This window comes from Haemaphysalis longicornis, unplaced genomic scaffold (assembly GCF_048455015.1).
Source record: "Haemaphysalis longicornis isolate Haplotype H1 unplaced genomic scaffold, Haemaphysalis longicornis Haplotype H1 scaffold_2, whole genome shotgun sequence".
Classification (NCBI taxonomy): Eukaryota; Metazoa; Arthropoda; class Arachnida; order Ixodida; family Ixodidae; genus Haemaphysalis; species Haemaphysalis longicornis.
This window is the reverse complement of record NW_027526295.1, coordinates 104088697-104111166: the sequence shown is the minus strand read 5'-3', so window position 1 is coordinate 104111166 and position 22470 is coordinate 104088697. Positions and strand designations below refer to the sequence as shown.

Below are 22470 nucleotides of genomic sequence, written 5' to 3'. Positions count from 1 at the left end.
ACAGCGAAGAGGGCTGGAAATATAAATAGGCAATAAAAAGAGACGGTGGTATAATGGAGACTCAATACTTGTGTTAAGTTTCCCCATAGCACAAAAAGACAGCCATTTCGTTCGCACCACTGTAATATAACACACAGGCCATAAAAGTGTACACTTTATATGAAAGACAGAACATTAAGAGCTGAACTCTCTGACTGACTTAATTTCATTCTTTTATGAATGCTACCAAGTACAAGAATAAGAAAAGCCGAATAAATACGTCACTCGGGAAGACATAAATTCAGACCTGTAGACAATTTGAATCATTTTTATAAATATACTGCTGACAGCAGGGAATAATATTCACTTCCCCATTAAAATGAATTGTGGATACCACATCTTTTAGACGAAATAAAATGGCTGGGTATCGGTGCCTGTCAGTTCGCTCGGTTGGCTAGGTCTACCGCTCCTGATTTCATTGGTGGTGCACGGGCGTTGACGGTCACCCTAAGCAACTGCACTGTTAAAGACACGTGCTCCAAGTCAAACGGATCCTCGGGAGTTTTATTAGTGAATTATGTTTTTTCCTGGCCTGAAAGATATATAGAAAACTTGCTGTATAAAGAGTCACTGGGATGTAACGATCGGTTCCACTTTCCGATGTTAATGCCCCGTGGCGTACGAAATATGTGCGCCAGCAGCGTTGTTGCCATGGTAGTTTGGACAGAATAAAGCGTGTCTTCATAACAATAACGATCTTCATCAATGCCTTAATAGATATCCTGACTCGCACGCAGCCGATGGCAGTGGCATTCCTCAAGCCCTTTATGACTGAGATGACGCTTTCGGAGTTGCACTGCATCATGACGGCAGGCTTTTGCGGGCTGCCAATGGCGATCTTGGCCATGGTAATGAACTTGGCGGTAAGTATCCTAAAATAAGCTGAGACTGACACTTCTGGAGAAATGCAGGCCCTGGCACAGAAGGATGAAGAAGGGGAAAAGGAATAAATAACAAACAGCTTATCTTTGACTCGTTAGTTGCGCTAGAATTGAGATAGGCAGCAGTGAGGACAAGTAACATTTCTAGAATATAAGAAAATTTACTAGAAGTTGAATACGACGCCACGGTTTCTTTATATTTAGTTTACTTGTAGAATTTTCTATATAATTTTGTTACAATACATGGTTGTAAGTTTCTCTCTATACTCATGAGCAACACAGATCCATGAATGTCCTACTTCGTAGTCTTTTTTTGTTTGCTAACTCAAGTAAAACATACCTGTGCTATTAAAAAGCCGTAATATCAATGTCTATAAGCTATGCACAGAATAATCATCCCCATCATCATCGTCGACATCGTCTTCGTCATTAGCATCATATTCATCCTATCTTAGTTCACTGCAGGAGGAATGCACCTGTAATTGTCCTCCAACAACTCCTTTCCGGCGTAATCCAAGACCCATTCTTCACCTCCAAATTTTTATTTCCTCCCTCCATCGAGTCAATGGCCTTCCGATTGGCCTAGTCTTGTTTCTCCGAAGCCACTTCGTAACCCTGATGAAACACCGGCTGTCATTTTGTCTCACCGCAAGGCCAGCTTGACTTAACTAATATAACTTCCCCTCGAGTTGGCTCCATGATCCAGGCAGCTCTTTTCCTGGTTCTAACCTTCACTGCGATCATCTTTTCTACGTTCCGATGAGCCTACCTACACGTTTTTTTGCTCTCTATTTGTTAATACGTCCCCGAGTTATGACTCCATTGTTATCACCGCAAATAAGCATTCGTTACATGCTAGTGATACCGGTAATGTACTTTTTATTGTTTTGAAGGTCTGGCCGAGTTCCCCTAGTCGATGCCTGCGCTGTATTTACTCGTTGGGGCTAGATCAGTGCATACAACTTGTCCTAGGTATATTCTACTTGTTTTAACGTTTCGTTGTGTGTTTACTGAAACGTGGCGCATTGAAAGCAAACTGTGGTCACCTCAACGTGTACTACAGAGAAAAATGTGATCGAGCTCAGAAATAAGAAGTTAGAGTAACGGTTAGAAGACAAGGGTTGTAGGCTACAGCGGAATTTAAATGCGAAAAAGCGACAACAGGTGGGCCATTCAGTAGCAAAACAGGTGCTACCTAAACTGTGGATAAGATGTAAGTAGTTGACAAAAAATTTAATGAATGGATAATTTTTGTGCGTGAAGCTTTTGTCAAGCATTGAAAAGGAACCGGCGAAATGGTTACTACTATTTTCGCAAAACATAATGGAGCATTACACCATATATTGAGCTAAAAGAATTGTCTGACGCTTAAGATACTTCCTAATATTATATGTAAGCCAAGCGCGTAATGCAGTCTTCTTGGTGACGGCGTATACCTGCTGCGTCTAAGGAAGTGATGCCCCATCAGGGAACGCACGACAGCGCGCTATGCTGGGGTTCTCTAGTAGCGGGTTGTCGCCATGAAGCATGTTTTGCGCCTCCTTGGCATGCCAGCCTGCTCCTCACATTTTCCCCATACTTTAATCCATCGCTTTCCTGTTTGCTCGATCTCGTCTACCTTCGGTGTCCAATTCATTCGATCGGTATCAACGAGGGCGACGCCGCCGGCAAACCAGAGGAGTGGCGCTTAAGAGCTGCGCTTTAAAAGCCAGCGCCGGCATTAGTATCGACGTTGGCTTTTCGGCGGTGTGTTGTTTAACTGCTCCTAGATCATGTAGCGTCCTGCCTGGTGAAGCCGCGCATGAAGTCGTGCATGGCCCTACGCCGTCAATGAAGCGAGTGAGCGGAAGAACGGACACCAACGAGCGAGCCGGTTGGCAGTGAAGTTGACCCGTGTCGTAAACTCTCCCACTATAGTGGCGGCAGGGTGCAGCTTGGGCGAAACACGTAGGAAACAAATTGACAGCCATGGGAAAGCGTGAAAGTGTAAGGAAATTGCAAAGCAAATCACCTCAAGCGGCGAGACGACGACCACCTTCGACAAAGCGATGCGGATGCAAATATTCTCGGACGTGGAGGTGGACATTCCTACTTTCGCATTTATCACCGCATTTATAGGAAGTATTTAGGGGTCATAATTGTCTATATTATTATTTTTAGGGCTGCGGCCTATTTGCTGACACTTCGGGCGTAGAAAAATAGGTTGGGTGTGCTAGAAAATCTTTTGAGCATTAAGTACTTCCCCCGCGAAGTCAAAGTACGTGTGACGGGGAATTTTGCATAGCACATAACGCGCCTGGGTGGTTTTTGTTGAAAGCAGCATAAGGTACTCTTGGCGGCCTGCATTCATATTGGTGAGTTATTATTTTAAAGTCTCGCGCGATTTTACCATGAAAATCCGCGCAAGACTTTAAAACGTTTCTCAATACGTGATGGTGGCACGATAAGAAGCTGCCATTTCGAAGCAGTTTTTATCATCATCATGACTTGGTCAAAAGAGCATTGTTGGTGCTAAAAACTAGAAAAAGAAGTAGATGATATCATAAGATCGACGGGTGATTACATAAATAATTCGAAACACTCAAATTCACCAGCAATAACAGGCTGAACGTATAAGACGTGTTTCCCTGAAAAAAGATTATAAAGAAATAATTCAACCCCAAAACTTAGAAATACTAGACCTACATACGCATATCATGCGGTCATCATTCGAAACCAGAATGTCAATTTTGTCTGAAAGTACCTGAGTAAATTAGGAAGTGCATGCGTCAGTAGCTTCCACTCTAAGTAGGCCTATATCAATGTGCGCATAAATTGACCATTGCTTGTAATTGTGGTGGTTCCAAAAAACTGTGTGGTTGGCTCGTTTGGTAGTACCGACAATCATCTTGCACAGCGTAAAAAACACAAGGGACACAAGTAAAAAATAGACACCACAAACGCTGAAGCGTTTGTGGTGTCTATTTCTTATTTGTATCCCGTGTGTTTTTTACGCTGCGCAAGATGAACGTATTCCGACTCGCCCAAATTTCCGCCTTGATTCTGTACCCACGAGTTCGCTTATAATAATAGATATGTTTTCTGTGTTAAAATACTTATTTAGTGTTGCTACAAAAGAAATATTGCGTATTCCCCAAATTGCTGTCTTCTGCGGCATTGCTATTTTGTGTTGATTTTTCGAGGTGGTGTTTGCCATTAGAGTTTAAGCAGTAGTTGAGATGTGAATAAATTCGCCTGCCATAAAAGTCGCTTTATGCCAATGGGGCGGAAATGAAGACACCTATTTGCTAGAATATACAACACACCTTCACAAAGAGTTACGCGGCAAAAATATAGCAGTGTCCCGTTAACGTCCGAACTGAGATTGATTGTGCCAATAACCAACGTCACAGCAACGGCTTTGCCTGAACTTTATACGAAGGCGGCTACCTTTTGCACCGACAGAAACTAGGCTTTCACCCCACACAGCATTTCTACGACAGATTTCAGAATACGTCAACATTGTATGGTTTCTGCAATCTGCAGATATCGCAAAAGTAGAACGGTTACATTGGAAGGCCGGGAGGTTTATCCATAAAAGGTACAAACGCATTGACGCACCCACAAAACTTTTAGAATTCTGTTGCTACCTACGCTAGCCTTAACAACAACCGTCGCAGATTTAAAATTTATACACCACCTGCTACATAGCCGGAGCCGGATAGATGCATCGAAATACATCATCCTATGAAATTACAGAGCACTATAAAAATAAACATGCACACACTTTCACTGAATACTTCTTTAAGAAGGATTGCTTCAAACATTCTTTTTCCCACCGTTAATAAGAGAATAGAATAGACTAAACCCCCCGATTACCGGTATGCAATCTTTGGCAGAATTCACCTCACAAACCGAGATTATGTTTTAATTAATTTCCGAGTTCTTTGGTTCTTTTACTCTCAGTCGTATTACTGCATTCAAGGCATCTTTTCATGGGCTGAATAATTATAGACGTGGACTTGTGTGTACGTAACGATGCGTTTTTCCTGTAGCAACAAGTAGGCTTGCTTTTACCGGTATTTCAGTACTGTAGGGACAATGATGCCGGCGCTCTTGAGTGTGAGTGAAAGTAGCTTTAGCATTTTTTTGTTTTATAAGGAGTACTGAGTTACATGCCGCCTGTAGGAATGTAAGAACTGTTTCGGGTGTGTGTATAAGTATCGATATTTTTAAGTTTTACAATAGGTGTTATTTATATTCCTCATGTAAGAATGTAAAAGGTGTTCTCTATATTCACGAAACGATACCCTCCTGCTTTCGTCTCTTAATTGAATGGCAGTGAAGAAAATAAGTTCTAGAGGTTTTTCACGCTTTCGAGCAGCAAGAATTTGGATAGTCGTTTCGTGACATACGCCCTGTAAAATGGTTCCAAAGATTTTTGCGTACTTTGACTTGGGAACTTTATACGGCCTGAAGCCATTTTACCAGGAACTATTCCATGAAAAGAGATCCCCCAATTTTAAGTCAGGCGTTCAAACTTCTATATATGCTGTCCATATTGTTGCAACGTTTTGAGATTTTGTGGGCAATGTCCACACATAATCGATAAATGTGGCTCACAAGCGTGTCTTCACCATCACAAACAAGCCTAAAACGGCACGTGCTGGAAGGCGGATCGATGGAGAGGCTGGCCGGGATCACGTAGGCTGTTTTCATCCCATGAACCCAATGTGCGTAGGCGCATGACGGCCACCTGCTGACAGCCAACCTGCTGACAGCCAACCTGATGACCACAATTGGTGGCCTGGCTATGGCCAAGCTACTCCTGCCAGAGACGAAGAAAGCATCGCTGGCGAGCGCCGCCCCCAAACCGCTTCTCAGGTGAGTTGGAACGAGCATCACTACTTCCTCTGTCGACAGGTACGCAAACTTTTCGTTTCTGGATTGCTGACGTTCGGACACGAGTATATGTCGCGTTTATGTTCAGTACTAAACGTTTTACAGGCTGCTGAATTGTGTACTATTTATAACGTCATCACCTGTATATTTGAATTGAATCGGAATCTGCTGTCTATCAGTATTAAGCACAATCTGAGCGGCTAACACAACAATACATACCTAGGCGAAATCTCAGTTCCCTTACAGAAAAGTGTGACTTTTTTAGATATTGATAATGCTCCTGCATGGCCGTCACTAGCAGTATCAACGAGTGGCGTAAGCACCAAAGACGCAGCCCTGATAGCTGATGCTTTCACGCCGTCATTTTGACTTTCAACAGCTTACGCCTCTGCAGAACAAAATAATTTTCAGCAGGGCGTTGCAACACAGTACCACTGAGGGGAGTGTAGCAATATATTGAGACGATTGTAGCGCTTCAGGCATCGTGAAGGAGCTCGGTGTGCATCGCCGTGCCCTCTTTACTTAAAATCTCTTCGGAAGAATCCTTTCGTAACAGTCCCTGCGGCCTTCCTCCCAAGTTAAAGGCGCCAGCGCCCTTTGTGGGGATAAAACGCCGCACTGCAGCTGCAGCTCAACGAGTTAGGGAATGACCTAACCTGAGTAGGATACTCGACTTGTGATCTGAATTGTGCCGCGGGACAGGTAACGCGTTAATTTTTTATTTTATCCGGAGCCCCATGCTCATACCTTGCCTGCGAGGTCTCGCGTGCGTGGTGCGTTAGTTTCCTCGGGGCGAACGGACTCTGCTCTCACTTTGAAACCGATGTGTTTGGTGGTCTTCACGGAGACGGGCTCCCCTACCTACCGTCATGCCTTTTATCCCTGTCCTCCTTCCCTCACAACAGCCATATTCGTTTCCAGTACGCTGGAATGTGTGCCCAATGCAGTTAGTAGGGCTGGTTTATCTATATTAAAGGCCCGTTGGGGATAAGGTAACACTATTTTGTGAAGTTTGGGCTTCTCTAGCTTTCGGTTCAAAACACTCTTTCTCTCGAATAGGTGGTGAGTTGCCGGTAGCACCGGACAGCAGGAACTGTTAGAGCTATTTGCAGCTAATCACACTTAAGTGCCCTCCTGACTGTGGCCCTCACTTGCTTGTGTCGGCCGTATTGCTTGAGGAATGCGTGAGACACGTGTGAGATCAGCCGTAGGAGGTTGTGCGTATGTTCTGTGGGATGCATTAGGGTTACTGTCGTTCGCAGTGCGAAATCTGACTTCTCCGTCGGGGTTGCTATCAGAGGGATCAGGGATCAAGGCCTGCAGTTTCAGTTAATAATGTTTTGTGTTGTACGTGCGATGCTGTGTACAATGTTCCTGTGCGGCAACTGGGGGGTGGCGTATTCCACAGTGCAAGGTGCTGCTCACTCTGTGCATTGTCGCGTCCACATGAACCTTTAACCTTTAATGGCTGCCTGAGGTGCGTGGGAGTGAAGTTTATTTGATTTGCGTTATTATTGGTGTTGCATGTGTGTTGTTCTTCGTGCGGCGGCCAGTTGAGTAGAACCACTGATAGTTTTTTTCGTGCGATTAATATTGCCTTGATTAGGCAGTGGTTGCTTAGATTATTGAAATGCTGTATAAAATGTCTGAGCGAGACCTAGCCGACCACCTACTTTTTTGCAAGGGGGGGGGGGGGGGCACTGCAAAAGTAGCGACTAGATGTACCGCAGGACAGCCGAAAAGCATGCTTTCTTGAGCCGGAAACGCCTACTTCCAAGGTGCCGGGTCGCATGCTGAAGCTGAGAAAGGTGGTTTCAACTGTATAATGTTAAAGAATTCAGTTTCAGCAGCAGATCTGGAACATGAAAATTTTACCACACCTGATAATCTCTAAACGTTTGGTGCCTCCCACAAAAACTAGTCTTTTCGACCATTTGGCTTCTCACATGTCGACGTTTCTGGAAAGCTTGTGTTTTAAAGGATCCTCTTGTTCCACTCTTGCATGGTATATAAAACACGGCATGCAAAATGGTCGGAGCCATCAGTTTCCGCAATTCCAGGTATCCCGACAAATGTATAAGTGTTATGTAAGCATTGTTGCCACTTAAATGCTTGATATCAAGTAAATAATAACGAAATAAAAAAGCACCGTCAAAGTTCAGCGGTCTGAAGAAGACTGATTCCACTGTGTAGTGGATCAAACGAGTTGCTAGGTGTAGATTTCGTCCTCCTCAGAAAAATATCGGTTTACTCCGCCATTTTAAGTGAATGACGATCAATCAAAGGGCTAACGCACACTAACGCCCGACTGGTTCAAGCTGCGGCCAAGACTGCGCTTAACACGCCGTGCTTTAGCGGTTCTGTATAAATGTGACCCCAGGTACTAACTGTACGTTCACAGTATAAATACTGTTTGGTGTGGTGCTTTCCCATGGAATATCCATGGCATTTTTAAGAGCTGCCAGTAACACGCGAGCTTGAAGTTCAGCGAAACCACTGGTTGGACTGGGGGCTCGGCACCTTTCTCCTAAGCGTTGTAAGGGATGTAACAGTTTTGAATAGAGTGCAAATTCTAGCCGCAGAAAAAAAAGCGGGTGGCTGGTGTTCGTGGCATTTGCAAGTCACCTAAACGCTAACAGTTGTGATTGGCTGAAGATTGTCGAAGCTTGTATGGATGCTCCAGTCGTTCAGGTACAAAGTTCTTCTTTTGAACAACGACGATATTTGCTTTCTTCTGCGGAACCTTTACGGAATCTTGTAATAAAGATACACATGAGGTGAAATTTTTAAGCCAACCATATGTGCTGGGCCGCCAACGGAGACGACATGCCGAAGTGGTGTTTTGTGAGCGTTTTTTTAGGAAACTTTGAGACGAGCACGTTTTTAAATACCGGACATCTATAATGACTGATTACACGTACGCACAAATGTGACGCAAACTTTTAAACAACTGGGATTAATCCTTACTGGTGCACATTGGTGAGCGTGTAGATACCATCTTATCGATACGACATAGGTCGATAGATTAACTACAATGCCCGCTCCGATGTAGCATCACCCTGTCATTAGGAGCGCGGAGATGACCTCCGGTGGAGTGCACAATACGACACCAAGCTGGTAGCCTTAGAGCGTCAGCTAAAGCCGTGTTATAATTAGCACCTACAAGCCGTTCCCGTTAGGTTTTCTAATCATAAGTGAGGCCATCTGGGGCTGCGAGATCGTGGCATGTCCTAATGGCCTCACATTTGTGATGGACCCGACACAGCGCTGGTGGCAGGCGTCGCTGAGGCTCCGTGAAGTACTACTGCAATCGTCTGGATTCTTCCTAGAATAGAAGTGGTAGTCCTCATTTCCAAACGTATCTGGGAAGGGTTGTCACCGCGTCATGTCATCATATCATAGTCAGTTATCGTTACCGTTTTAAGCGGCCTGAACTGCAAACACCACCATCACAGTTATTAGGACCCAAACCATTTGGCAAAAATTCAACTCGACAAAATAGAGTACATCGCGTAGTTATACTTTATTTAGGCATATGAATCACAGCATAATCTGGAGGACCAAGGACTCTTCCAACGTTATCGTTCATTAATTATTGCAGACAGTGTTATTGGGCATTTGGTGTGGTAGGTCTTTTGTAGAGACCCCTCCTTACATAGAGCTCATTGACTATGGTGTGTTAACCTCACAGTCAAAGCAAGCAAAAAGTGACAGCACCTCATCTGCAGCGACCTAAATAGTGTCCGGAAAAAGATATTTTTGCAAAGTATTTTTTTGCGGAGAACAAGTGAGGATTGCCAGTTGCTGCCGCAACTGATGTTTCACAACTTTGATTAAGATTGTAGCGATGGCGTGAAGGTAAAAGTAATATTATGAATTAAGACCAATTATTTTTTACTGCATCTCTATGGAGTAATTAATTATGGGATTATAAAAAGTCACGCCGCCACTTATACTACATAAGTACTTACGAAATTGCTCCCCATGACGTTTGTGCTATATTGGTGCTCGCAACTGCTGCAGTAAACATATCAGTGAAGAGTTTCACTCATGGATTTATTGCGCGCCACCTTAACCACAAGAAGCAACGCATTTCTCATTAGAGCTGCGTTGCTGATGACGCTGGCATCCGGTAATTGAATCGTCACGTAACCATTTGGAGCACGTTTGCATACTTTCCTCAGTATCCAATAGCCCTCTCAAGCCGTAAATTTTGCGAAACAAAGTGTGGCCAGGAGATGTCTATAGAGACCCACGCCCGTTTTTGCGCAGCTCGGAGAACACGGTATTCGAGGCCGGTTCGAACGGTGTGACAGCCGCGCTGCCTGTGGTCATGCACATCCTGGTTACGGTGATCGTCTACACCGCCTTCCTGGCCCTTTTGGACGCCTTACTGCAAAGCCTGCTGCTCGCGATCGGCTACACCGTGAACCTTCGGGTATGCGCCACGGTGAATTCGGGAATAACCAATGAATCCCACACGTTCTTCGCAAATTGATCATTGAATTCTTTATAACGCTTGAAATATGGTTGCGGGTAAACGTGAAAACACTTGGATCCGTACATCGCAAACATCATCCCTGTACACAAATATCTTCCGGGAATTTCAGCATTGGGACACTTAACAAATGTTAAGTAAATATATATTCTCCTACGCTTCATTGTTGAACTGGAAATCGGTGTACGCCAGTCTAAGGGCACACGTGTTGCTGCGCCAGTAAGCCTTGATCGTTTGGGAGCGCACGTTGTTATAATTTGTCCGAAATTTCGACTTCTTTACGACCAACTCTGGTTCGGCGCAGTGACTGTGGTCACTTTTTCTTACATTCGTCTGCTCTTAATCAAAAATGTTCTGTCCGTTGCAGGACGATAAATGAGTGTTGTAAGAGCGGGGGTATCAACATTGTTTATCTTAAACAAGATTTGTTGACGGACTAGGCGGTACGATACATGAAACGCCATTAGAATTGCGTGAAAAGACGAGGAAAAGAGGATGAGTGCTCGTCCGGTTTTCTTCTCTCTATGTGTCGTCCTTCTGTGCCATTATCATGACATATTTATCTCCAATCGCAATGATAAACGAAATGTGCGGCACTAATACATCTCCGTAGTTAAAGGATTGATTGATTGTGGGCTTAACGCGCCGACGCAACGCAGGCGATGAGGCGCGCTGTAGTGGAGGGTTGTGGATTAATTTTGACCACCTGCGCATCTTTAACGGGCGCTCAAATCTCCCACACATGGGCGTTCTTGCTTTTCGCCTCATATCAGAAAAGCTGCCGCCGCGGCCGGGAATCGAACCCGCGACCTCGTGCTCAGCAGCGCAACGCCTTAACCACTGAGCCACCACGGCGGGTCGTAGTTAGAGGCAGCACAAATAAAACATGTCTACCAGAAGAGGGCAACCGTTGTTTTAAGGAGGCTTTTGCGTGGAAAGCGTCCGGCGGACATCGTCTCTTCAGTTCTGGGCGTCTCCTCAGTGTACATCTGGCACATACTGCAAATTCCTAGCTCTCGGGCGGACCCTACTCGATATGGAAAAGCGAGAACACGCGAATCCCACGGAGAAGACTCACAGTGGCCAGAAATAAATAGAGCAATTTTGTATGTTTTTTTTTTGCCTAGAATATTACGTGCCTTATGTACACCTAGAACCTGGTGTTGTCAACACGCTGTTTGTCTTCCATAAAACGCATTACATACTTCGTGCTAGGCAAATATTTTTTACGTCATATGACTACCGCGAAACTATTATTAGGACAGATGCCAAGATGTCTAATCTTGATCCTCATTAAGGAGAATAAAAAGACACCCTGGCAATAACAACAAAAACGATGTAAACCCCCGCATCAATCATGCGTGCGCATTGTTGTAAAATTACACGACTTTTTTCTGCTCACAAAAGACAGTTGTGCGTCCGAAAAGGCCTATTAACTGTTACTGCAGTATATGATTCCACAGACTAATCATAATTCAGAAGAAGACGGAAAGTCGGGCTCCTTTATAAAGCATTGTCATTGTGTAGCATTAATTTGTAGAGACCAAACAGAAGAAATGCAAAGTGAACGGTACGAAGAGTTTCGTCCTTTTCGCGTCATCTGCGATGGGTTTCGGCAACAGATAGACCCATTATTGCCCTAAAAACAAACTCAATATCCAAGAATGTTAAATGGCGATATTTGGTATGCTGTTCGCTGTTTTTCAGCGTGCGTTCTGACTTTCTAGCAGAAAAAAATATTCACAGCATATCCACGGGGTGAATGATGATGAGTGCGCGAAGCTCCTGAGGGGAAATCATCGGTAAAACCGTGACTCTTCAGTGAAAGTTCGCCCACTACATCTGTGTCCGAACGTAACGTCTAGAAAGTCTCGCTTAAACCGCGCGTCGGCACCTTGGGGCTGAGCTCGCCTGATGCGTTTTGCAGACGCCTCACGAGCTCTCACTGCATCGGGGTCTGCCTGCCGATACGCGCGCTTTCTCGCCGCTTCCCGTTCTCTGACGTTTTGGAGATCCTCTTCGCGCCGCAGCCGTGCCGCTTCGCGTACGGCAGGGTCCTCGCGCCGTTGCCGTGACGCTTGGGCCTCTCGTTCTCGAACGCTGGGATCTTGGCGGCGTCGTCGCGCAGCCAGACGACACGCTTCGGCCTCCCGCTCTCGTACGGCAGGATCTTGGCGGCGGCGTCGCGCAGCTTCACGGGGCGCTTCTGCCTCGCGGGCTCGCACATCTGCAGCCTTATCCATCGGGCGACTCCGAGCGCGCGCCAACAGCGAACGGATTTTATTACAACGCTCCCCGCCATCTAGTAAGCAATCCAAGAACTAAACTAGAGGTAGCCACGCCATCTAGTAAACAATCCAAGCGCATCTTTTCATCATATACAAGTACCGCCATCTAGTAAACAATCCAAGAACTAAACTAGAGGTAGCCACGCCATCTAGTAAACAATCGAAGAACTAAACTACAGGTGGCTACATACATACGTCGAGGATGGACAGACCCACGCCTTAAGGAGCTTCGCCCCTAAAAGACAGCACCGTTTCAGAAGGTATGAACAGTTGGGAGCAGCAGGGGGAGTAAACATTTATTGCTCCCTTAAAATAGAAAGGAAAGAGCCAGGAATGATTCTCGGTTTTATGGTGGGGGCATCCCTAGTCAGGAATCCCACAGCCAGCTACAGCTTCAATGGCCCTGGTCACCAGGCCCCGCTGGTTTTTCAGGACATCGCCTCTCAGCAGGAGTTCCCCCTGTCCCGGGTGTCAGGTGAAGGACTTGTGTGATAGTTCCGTGAGCCCTTTATACACCCACACAACATGGTACAGGTATTTGGGTGTTCAGGAACAGAAGTTTCCGTCGTAGCTGAAAGGCGTGGGGTGTATCATGTGCAGTTGTGTGGTATGTGGAAGTGAGTTTGTTAGAAGTCTTCATAATTGTGTGACTTATTTGGCTAGCGTATCGTGGGGCGGCGGGCATAATCTTCTTGAGAGCCTGAAATGCCCGAGAATTTCCCCGCGGCGTTTAGGGATGGACGGCTGGTAGTCCGTAGAGTTGTGAGATCGTATGCGGGTTACAACCCGGCGTGAGGGGCTCGTGCTGCGGTATCTGCCGCTGCATTACCCACTAAGGACTCCTTTCCCGGTTTCCAAACAATGTAGATGTGCGATTCATTTTTGGTGCTTTGAAAGCATTAGATAATATAGCAAGTGCCATCAATAGAATACGACTGTTTTGATAATTACCGCAGACCGATTTTGAGTTGGTGATGACGGTGAGCCGTTGTTGGGTATATCTGGCATTGTGGTGGTGGCAAGCGCGACTGCTGCCTCTTCCGCAGAGTCGGTGTCATCGGTATTGGCCGTTGCGGAGTAAAAGACATTTTCTTTTTTTTTCTCACGCTTATCACTTGCACCCACTTTTCCTAAATGTTCTCCTCTGCAAAATATCGTTGGCTAAGGCCCAGTGTTAGGCTAGAGTTGAGGCAATTTCCTTCTTCATGTCTTTGGGAGCGTGCGTAATTGTCGAGTGGTGAAAAGAGGCTGTTTGAGATTGAGGCTAAGACGGCGAGGGCTTCAGATCTCGCTAACGTCGTAGTAACATCAAAACATTGTTGTTTAGTGTGAAGGGTAATGACGCGGCGATTTTTATTTGTCTATCTCAAAACAACAGCGCACTATTTGCTTCAACATCAATCTTCATCTGCAATACTGCAACCTTTTTTCTGTGGCGACTTGACCCCATCCTGATTTTTTTGTCGGGACACAGTATGACGACATCGCGATTTTTTATCGGGTCACAGTATGTTGTTTTCATTTCCTGTTGCTTGAAAACGACTAATGCTTCTCCCATATTTCCAACTATTTTACCTGGTCGTGGTTCCACGTATTTGTCCACGTTTTGGTAATTGCAAGTTTATTTCCACCTATTGTCGCCCTTTTCTCTCCTCTTTCAGGGCTCCCATATAAGATATTGCGCTGTGCTTCTGTTAAAGGCTGAAGCACCGAATCCTGAAATACCTCTTTTGCTGCAATCCTCAACGCGAACAGCAGCAACAGATGCTTTGAGGGCGGTGTTTGCGTGCGCAGGAGGTGGTCGGCACACTGTTCTTGCCGCTCACTTACGCAATGGGCCTGAGCGGAGGAGATGCTGTCAGCGTCGGCTACCTGCTCGCTATGCGCACGTTCGGAACCGAGGTGCTCGCCTTCATCGAACTGAACAAGATGGACCATAAGAAGTCCATATCGGTACGAGTCCTCTGAGTACTGATTAATATGTCTTTGTTTTAACACCAGAGAGTAAAGGAGCCCTGAAAATTGTCTGCCCTTTATGCTAGGCCTGCCCGCGCGTACATTGGTTTGACCATATGCCCGTCGGCCGCGGACTTCTGTGCGGTGCGATTTTTGGGGGCAGTCAATGTGCCGTTAAAATGGTGCGGTGACGTATTTATGGTCAATAAGCACCTTTCTGTTTCCAAGCGAACCGCTACAGGGCAAGGAAAAGTCCGTGAATACACACAGGGCGGCTGCTTATTGGGATTACGAAGAACCACTTGAGGCATCGAATAACCATGAAATTGTCTAAAAAAAAATAATCGTGTTTCTTTTCGTGGTGGATGGGACTTTTGTAGGAGGGTAAGCAAGGAGCTGCACATTAATAGCTATTGAAGAGGCATGTTTCAGTCAGAATAACTTCTACATATAGGTTTCATTAGCACCTTACCGTTGTATGTAAAGCAGGCGAATAGTACCGGCGCAAAATGAACTGGGGTATAAGTGGATTGCAATCAAGGCTGGGTGATTCACAAATTCGTGCAACACATGAACCAAAGTAGCAAGTTCATGACAAACAGTTTGGCTTTATGGCCGGGCTACCTACACGAAATGCGGACTTACAGTTGAAACACAAAATAATTGCAGCTCAGTCCAAGCTTGATTTGGTGGCCATCTTAGCAGTGAACATTTTAAAGGTCTTTGATGAGTGTCGCACATGTAATTTTTCCGATAGAGTTTAGAAAATACGCACACGGGTAAGCAGGACCTCAATTATATCAGAAAGTTTCTCATTTACCGCATGACCATTATTTAGAAAAGTACGTAAAATTCAATACAATAGAGCTCCCGTCCATCGGCTTTCCGCAAGCAGTGGTGCTATCACCGTTCTTATTTACGTAGCACAGCGAAACTTCCCAGGCAAATTAGAAGCTGTCAGGAATCAGGGTGCGAAGAATAGTTACAAGAAGGAGAAGAGGAGAAGAAAAAAATTGTCTCTAATCCACGCTGTGAAGTTGATTGGAAAGCAAAGCTTTAAACGACAACCACAACAATTGCCCATGCGGTGTCACTTGAATTAACACACGTGGCTCTACAAAGAGTGAACCATAGATTCTTCCAGGCGTTACCTGGAATTCGCGGGAGCGGCGTCCCGAACGCAGCAGCGTCGGCCACGGCCACACAAGAGCGGCGGACTAGACCGGCGGACGCCACCGCTCTAGCCCGGCCATGCATCGGCAGAAAGAAAACTGAGAGGAGCGTCTTTTGTACCATCGCACATTAGTCACAGGGGCAGGACACCAAGGGAGATTCTGGAAGCTTGGAATATCAGCCGGGAGGGGTCGATGTGAGTGAGTCACCCTTCAGTTGTCTGCAAGACACAGGTGGCGTTTCTAGGATGACACGTGCGGTGATAGCACATTATTGGTTGCATTTTTTATATGCGGGGTAATTTCTTTTGATAATATCTGTATAATTCTTAATCAATTGGGTTATGCCGGTTGGTTGCGCTATATATTTCTATTTCTTAATAAATGTCAGTTGCTAGTAGCGCGTCATACTATTTCTTTTCTTGGTCAACGTTTTCCACGCCTGTTTCCAAGATCAATGAACACCAACGCACCGAACTTTCCATCCTCTAATGCAGTTCAATTGTATACGAAGCCATTAATTTCATGCACTCTGAACGAGATTCCTTTAACCATCTTCTCTACTCGCAGACTGCGACAATTTCCATTGTCTTTATATACGAAGGCAGCCTCCCTGTAAGATATTTTTCGTGCTGTTCCCGCAGCATCGGTCGGTTGTGGTGGCCACATACGGGTTGTGTAGCTCCGGGAGTCTGGGACAGTTGCCGGCAGTGGCCGGCGTGTTCACCAACGTGGCCCCCCGACGCTCATCCGACATCCAGGGCCTTCGCTGGAGGGCACTGTTCACAGGCTGCCTCAGCGCCTGCCTTAATGCCTGCATCGCAGGTGAGAATTCACCGCACATTATCACACTGCGCACAAGGACTTATTAAGCAATGCATAGGAACACATTGTCTTTTTGTCATCATTGCTGTGGAGCTGTGTGTGATCTCCGGCAACAAGCCTTGCGGGGCGGGCCCTCCAGAAGAGAGGCTCAAATGTAAACAACTGAACTCGTGAGCCTTTTCCACTGTTAACCTCGCACTCGAACGTAATTAAAATTTAAAGACTTGCAGAATTTTTTGCGGTAGGACTTGTTGGTACATTGTACCTCGAGGAGAACAGCGCAGACGAAAGGAAAAATCCAGAGAAGTGCTGTGTTGTGTGTTTCTTTTCTTTGTCCCGTCATCTGAGCTGTTTTTCGTATGGCTTGCACATCTTTTATGAGGACCACAAGACTGTGCCAACCACAGAGACCAGTGATTCTAATTGAGGGTTTGTTATCTTCCCGAACTGCGACTATTGCTCACGTGAGACGTAGCTACGGACGAGGTGTGAATTCGGAACATTTAGATCTACAGACGCATGCGCAGACATGCAGCTCAAGGAGACCGACCGGAATGAATCTTCGGTGATTGCTGACCCTGTGACGAAGCGGCCCGTTCCGATTAGCGCCAATAGGTGTGGATCACGAATTCCCTCAACTTCATTCTCACATGCTTAGGAAGGTTAAGTACATGGCCTTGCAGTAGTGCTAGTGCCTTATGTGTTCCTTTTAGAGCTAAACTTGCAGCACCACAGTAGGTCCGTCCGCCATGCGGTTGACGGGTCGCGGGCCAGTATAATGGCCCATGCCTATCAGCCGGACTAGGCCACCGTAAGAACCACTACCCACAAAGCCCCCATCAGAGGCAAAAGTGCTTTCGAGAACCACGACTGCGTGAGAGGAATGCTCGTTGACGATGTTGTTCGCTTTGCTTGTTAATAGGGGAGCGGTTCAATAAGCGACATATTTTTTGGTCCCTGACTACACGTATGAGTTATTCTGTCACATTTATTAGGCGTTAATGCAAAGATGGAGGGGGGGTTATAGACTGTTTGGAGGGACGAATCGACAACTTCTAGAATATCCGGTGTGGCACCGCGATAGGTTGGTTGAAGTTTGCGAATAGTAGCACTCAGCACCGCTTGTTGTCACAGAAGGTTGTCACAGATGGAGGCGAGTGGAGCAATTCATATGGTGCTGTTGACAGAAGAAATCACTGATTCAACAAGGAACTTCGTGGAATACCTCTTTTAGAAAACAGTATATCGACGATCTCGCTCACCTCCCCTTAATATTCTGGAACGAAGCCAGAGACATTGCCTCAAACGATGTCACTGGATATCCTCCAATGATTCGCGAGCAGCGCGTTAAACAAAGACGCAATGTGGACAATACCAGGAATATATCCGTTGTAAAATATGCGGAGTAGACGACCTCTTGTAGCTGGTTCGTGTAGATGACGGTGAGAATCATACTAAGTGACTTACGGTCTGATGGCAAGGTAATCAACATAATCAACACAATGGGAGTGTCCTGTGCGAGCGGGAATTAGAGAACTCACAGTTTGCACTAAGATCTGTGTCACGATGCAACTCTGGCTCTGTCAAAAAAATGGCCGCGTATCTGCTCCTTTTGTTGCAAATGTCGAAGAAAGACGAAAGTCCTTGTCAAAATTTGCTATGTAAATGTCTCCCTTCGCTTTCCCGCTCACGTCTCATGTTTTTCCTCTTGCGTCGCGCTCCTCCCAAGGTAAACACGCTATAGGTTCGCTCAAATCAATTTAAATTTACCGCGTTTCACTCCTCCAGACCAGGTGCCTTGATGCCAGCCCTGCCGTATGACGGAGACTCGCGGGAATCGAGGCACCCTACTTCATCGCTTATTCAACTGGGTTGCCCTACTCTGCGTGCATTTCAAGCAGAACGTGGAACCTACCTCGCGGATCCGTTCGTAACTGCTACCGCCTAATTTCTTAAAATGACGCTAGACGCTATAGTTGCGCGGGCGACAGAGTGAATGTTTGGTTTTTTGGTGCAGATACAATATTTTATTTCGCAAAAATCAAGCATTCACAATTTTATTAAAAGGATATTGTGCATATCCCTTGAGTAATAATTTTCGGTTTTATATTTGCCTAATGCCTTGTTCCTGTTCAACAATGTTGACAAGTATGGGCATATTGTTGCGTCCCGATAGACGCAGGCAAAATGGGCTGTACGGTGTTGTACTGATTTATTAGGCACGGCGCCTGAAATGAAAAGGCGAGAGAGCACGTCGAATCTCAGCGAAAATAGATGACCGAATCAAGCGCGTGGTGCCCGGGGCACGCGTTTATGTCGTCGTCTTCGTGCTAGCCGGCAGACCAGGAAACACGGCGCGTATCCATCACTTGGAGATTGTACCAAGTGCAATAGGCGGTACACACCTTAAACAGGGGATTGCCCAGCTTAACACACAATCCACGCGAAAATATCAACCGGATTTAGACGTTCATATTTGGCTGTGAGTATATAATACTATTGCGAAGACTTCGTTTTACTTTGGCCGGGTGATTGAATCGAGTCACAGACAGACGACGGACTGACAAACAGACATACAGACCGATCAAAATTTCAAGGTATAAATAGCGCAAGAAAGGCTATCGTCTTCAAAATGTGCTCCGGCTGGGAATGCAACAACGCAGGAGCAAAATTGCCCGCAGTGACGCCAAGGACAGCACGCTGCATATATTGTGGCCACCTTAGGAATAACGCTAGCCACTCAACTGTTGCAAATAAAGCGGTGCCCTATAACCCGCGTCTGCTTCCTGGTCTTCGTTCAACAGGCTCGAAACTGGCATTTCGCAAGTACTATTCCTCGAACAATTTTATTATTAACCGCAGATATGCTAAAGCTTGAGCTCTGGTTATGGCGAAAACTCCAAAGAGAAAACCCCGTTTAGAGGAGTGGAGAGGGTGAAGGCTAGGCGAGGCGGAAATAAGCAATAGCTGCGCGACATGTGGGGATAGCGGAGGAGTGGCACGCAGCAAATGACGTATGAGGCGCTCTCAAGTTCATTTGCCTGTGGCGAGGGAGTAGTGGAGGATAGGGACAGCTGTGTATGAGCGCGGTGCGCGGTGCAGCCGGTGCAACTGCCGTGGAGGTGAAACTCCCGTCCTAACGCACTGGCTGAGCCTGGTGATGGCGTAAGAGCTGACATGCACGTGAGGCTCCTGGAAGAGAGGCGATGTGCGGGCCGGTGGCGTCAGTATTTGGTCTCGAGGTTCAGCAACGCCCAAAGGTAAAAGGAAGATATGCTTCTGACTAAGCCATTTGACTACGACTGGACCAAGCGATGGGCAACAAACATTTGAAGGGAACGACATAGCTAGCACTCGACAGACGCTGCTGAAGATTTTAGGCAGCGGCCCGCGTCCTGCAGTGGACACAACGGTGATGATGATGATTACAGTTAAATCTTGTCTGTGTGTTTGCGTGTGTTAAAACGTTTAAGCTAAGAGAACGCAGTTAAACGTGAGTATAAGCTTAGGTGGGCGAAAGGAGCGTAACAGCCCTGCCTTTTCTTGTCTTCGCGACTTTAATTCAAGGATGCCGGCCAAATATTTTTAACGCAATCTCAAAAACTCTGATCAGTAAACTGCTGCATTTTTTGGAACTTTTCTCGCCGGTTAATATCACTCGTTACACAAATGCCGTCGTTCAGCCTGTTCCTGGGTTTACTCTCTCATGACACTTCGCTTGCATTGACCTTTTTTTCACGCGTCTTTTACAGGCTGCCTGGTACGCGAGTAGATCACACGCAGTGAAAAGCCCATCCGTCAAGCCAGAAGCCGGGAGCCGGATACACTGCACGTTCGTCGATTTTACGCCCTTTCATCGCCTCCGCCTACTACGAGAGGCACCTGCTAATGTTCCCAGGACTTTGGTTTATTTGGTTTTTGTTATTCTTGAAATGTATTTGCATTATTGTGTACATCCACACGCCCATATTAACAGAATTTTAAACGCGGCATTATTAAACGATGTGGCAGTTCGACGTGTACGCCGAAATATGCTGATGGACATTGACACGGTTGTTATAACTGAAAATTGGGGTTATGTATTTGGGGCCATAACAACAAGTAGCGGAGCGTAATTGTAGCGTACTTGTAGCTGACCCCAAGTAGCGTATGTTCCTTGTGGCTGTAGCGTACGCCACTGCCACAAGTCGCGCTCTGGTGTCTCCGATATATGAAAGAATTGGTGTTGTTGACGCTCATCATATTTTTTCCACGCCTGGTTCCTACATAAAAAAGTGCACTCTGTTTACGGAATCACGTCTTGAGAACAGATACCCCAATTCAAGAATTCAGCATACCAACATTAGAAACAACAGTCAAGCGACCACGAATGCGTAAAATATGCGAAATGTGACGTAGTAAACGCAAAAACACTTGCTCGAAGTCCCAATAGTGGTGTTTCGAACAACGAGGATTTGCAACTATCGCCACTCCGCAAGAGAAGATACCCAGTGGTGCTATAGTACGAATTCAAGAACTGTTCCTCTTCAGTAATGTAGCTGGAATTACGTTGTTGCCAAAACCAAACGCAAGCTTAAGGTGTATCGTGAGGTTCCCTGATTGTGCTTGTTGAAGCATGCAAGTCCAAAGTTACACAACTCTAAAGGCGGGAACCAAGGCTTCTTGTGTTTTCCAAGGTCAATATTTAATATGCAAGGATGGTGCAACGGACACTTTTTAGGCGCCTATCCATACCACTTCCTTTCAAATAGGGTTGAAAATTAGTAAAACAGAAATAACTATTCCCCTTCATTATATTCACTGTTGAATAAAAACGATGTGGATTCCTGAAGGGTAATTCATCTCTTTCAGAAATGTTCCAATACATACTGAAGCAATTCTCACCAAGCAGTTCTCACATCAGGAAAAGCAGTCACGCACTCACGAGCGTACAGTCTGGAAAAGTGAAATGCGAACACAAAAACAGTGTCCAGAATACGCAGAACAAGGAATACTGTTCGTGGAGATGTAATAATACCAGGCTATTGGTGCGTCTGAAAAGGCATTTTTCTCAAATTTGTCACTAATTAAGGCACACGTCATTTTTAATGCATGAAAAGAGGTCGCGCTATTTATGTTTTCTGGTTCATATTTTCATGAAGGCGTGTCATTTGTTGATGACTGCACAGGATAACGTGTAGGGCCTTAATTCGTCTAGCCACATGTCAGTAGTTCGTACACTATCCCACACTGAGTCACTGCCCTTGCACTTGATGCAAAGCGGTTAATGCCATGCCCCACACAAACTTCGTACACAATTTACAACTATTCTACCTCTTCAGGGCACGTATTACTCAAAGACCTTTGCTCGTGTTCGCACTGGCTGTGACCGAAGAGTAAGTTGTGGTCGCTATGGTGGCCCTCATCTGAATGTTTTCTTGTGGGTGATTTGGATTTTTTTATCTTCCTCCTTCTCAAAGATATCACGATGATGCTACGATTTTTCTTTTGGTGGTTGGCACTGGAGCTGACGATTCAAGCGGCAGCTCCGGTTAATTTTGTTGAATGAAAAATTATATTTTGATTTTGTTATTTTCAATTATTTGCATTCCCTAATTACCTAGTCAGATAGACTCCTTCATGCGTGTCTGGAGCGCTTGCAACGGCTAACTTGGCGAGGTGAATGGCGCGGCCGAAGAGAACCTGCAGCATTCAGGCAACTTCGTTCGTGGTTTTTCCGTGCCTTCTTCAGGAAAGTTCCCCGAAGGTTCCATGGTGAGCCTTGTGAACTGCGCCAGAATGCGGTGTCCACTGCTAACCTCCGAATTTGAATTCGATACATTTTTATAAACTTCGTTATTTTCTTACTGCGGGATTGAATGGCACTGTTGTTGCTAAAGTGGCTGGCTGTTAGTTGAAAACAGACGGCGGTGGACTCACTCATGACTCCA

The 22470-nt window shown here is 45.8% G+C and overlaps 1 protein-coding gene across 1 annotated transcript; it reads left to right on the top strand.

The window, feature by feature from the left end:
- Positions 1 to 5000: 5000 nt before the first annotated feature.
- LOC144168207 (solute carrier family 28 member 3-like) lies at positions 5001 to 20312 on the top strand. Its single transcript, XM_077697243.1, has 6 exons — positions 5001 to 5021; positions 5641 to 5783; positions 10074 to 10239; positions 14382 to 14540; positions 16360 to 16540; positions 20293 to 20312. The coding sequence occupies exons 1-6, from the start codon at positions 5001 to 5003 to the stop codon at positions 20310 to 20312; spliced, it is 690 nt and encodes a 229-aa protein (XP_077553369.1).
- The last annotated feature ends 2158 nt before the right edge of the window (positions 20313 to 22470 follow it).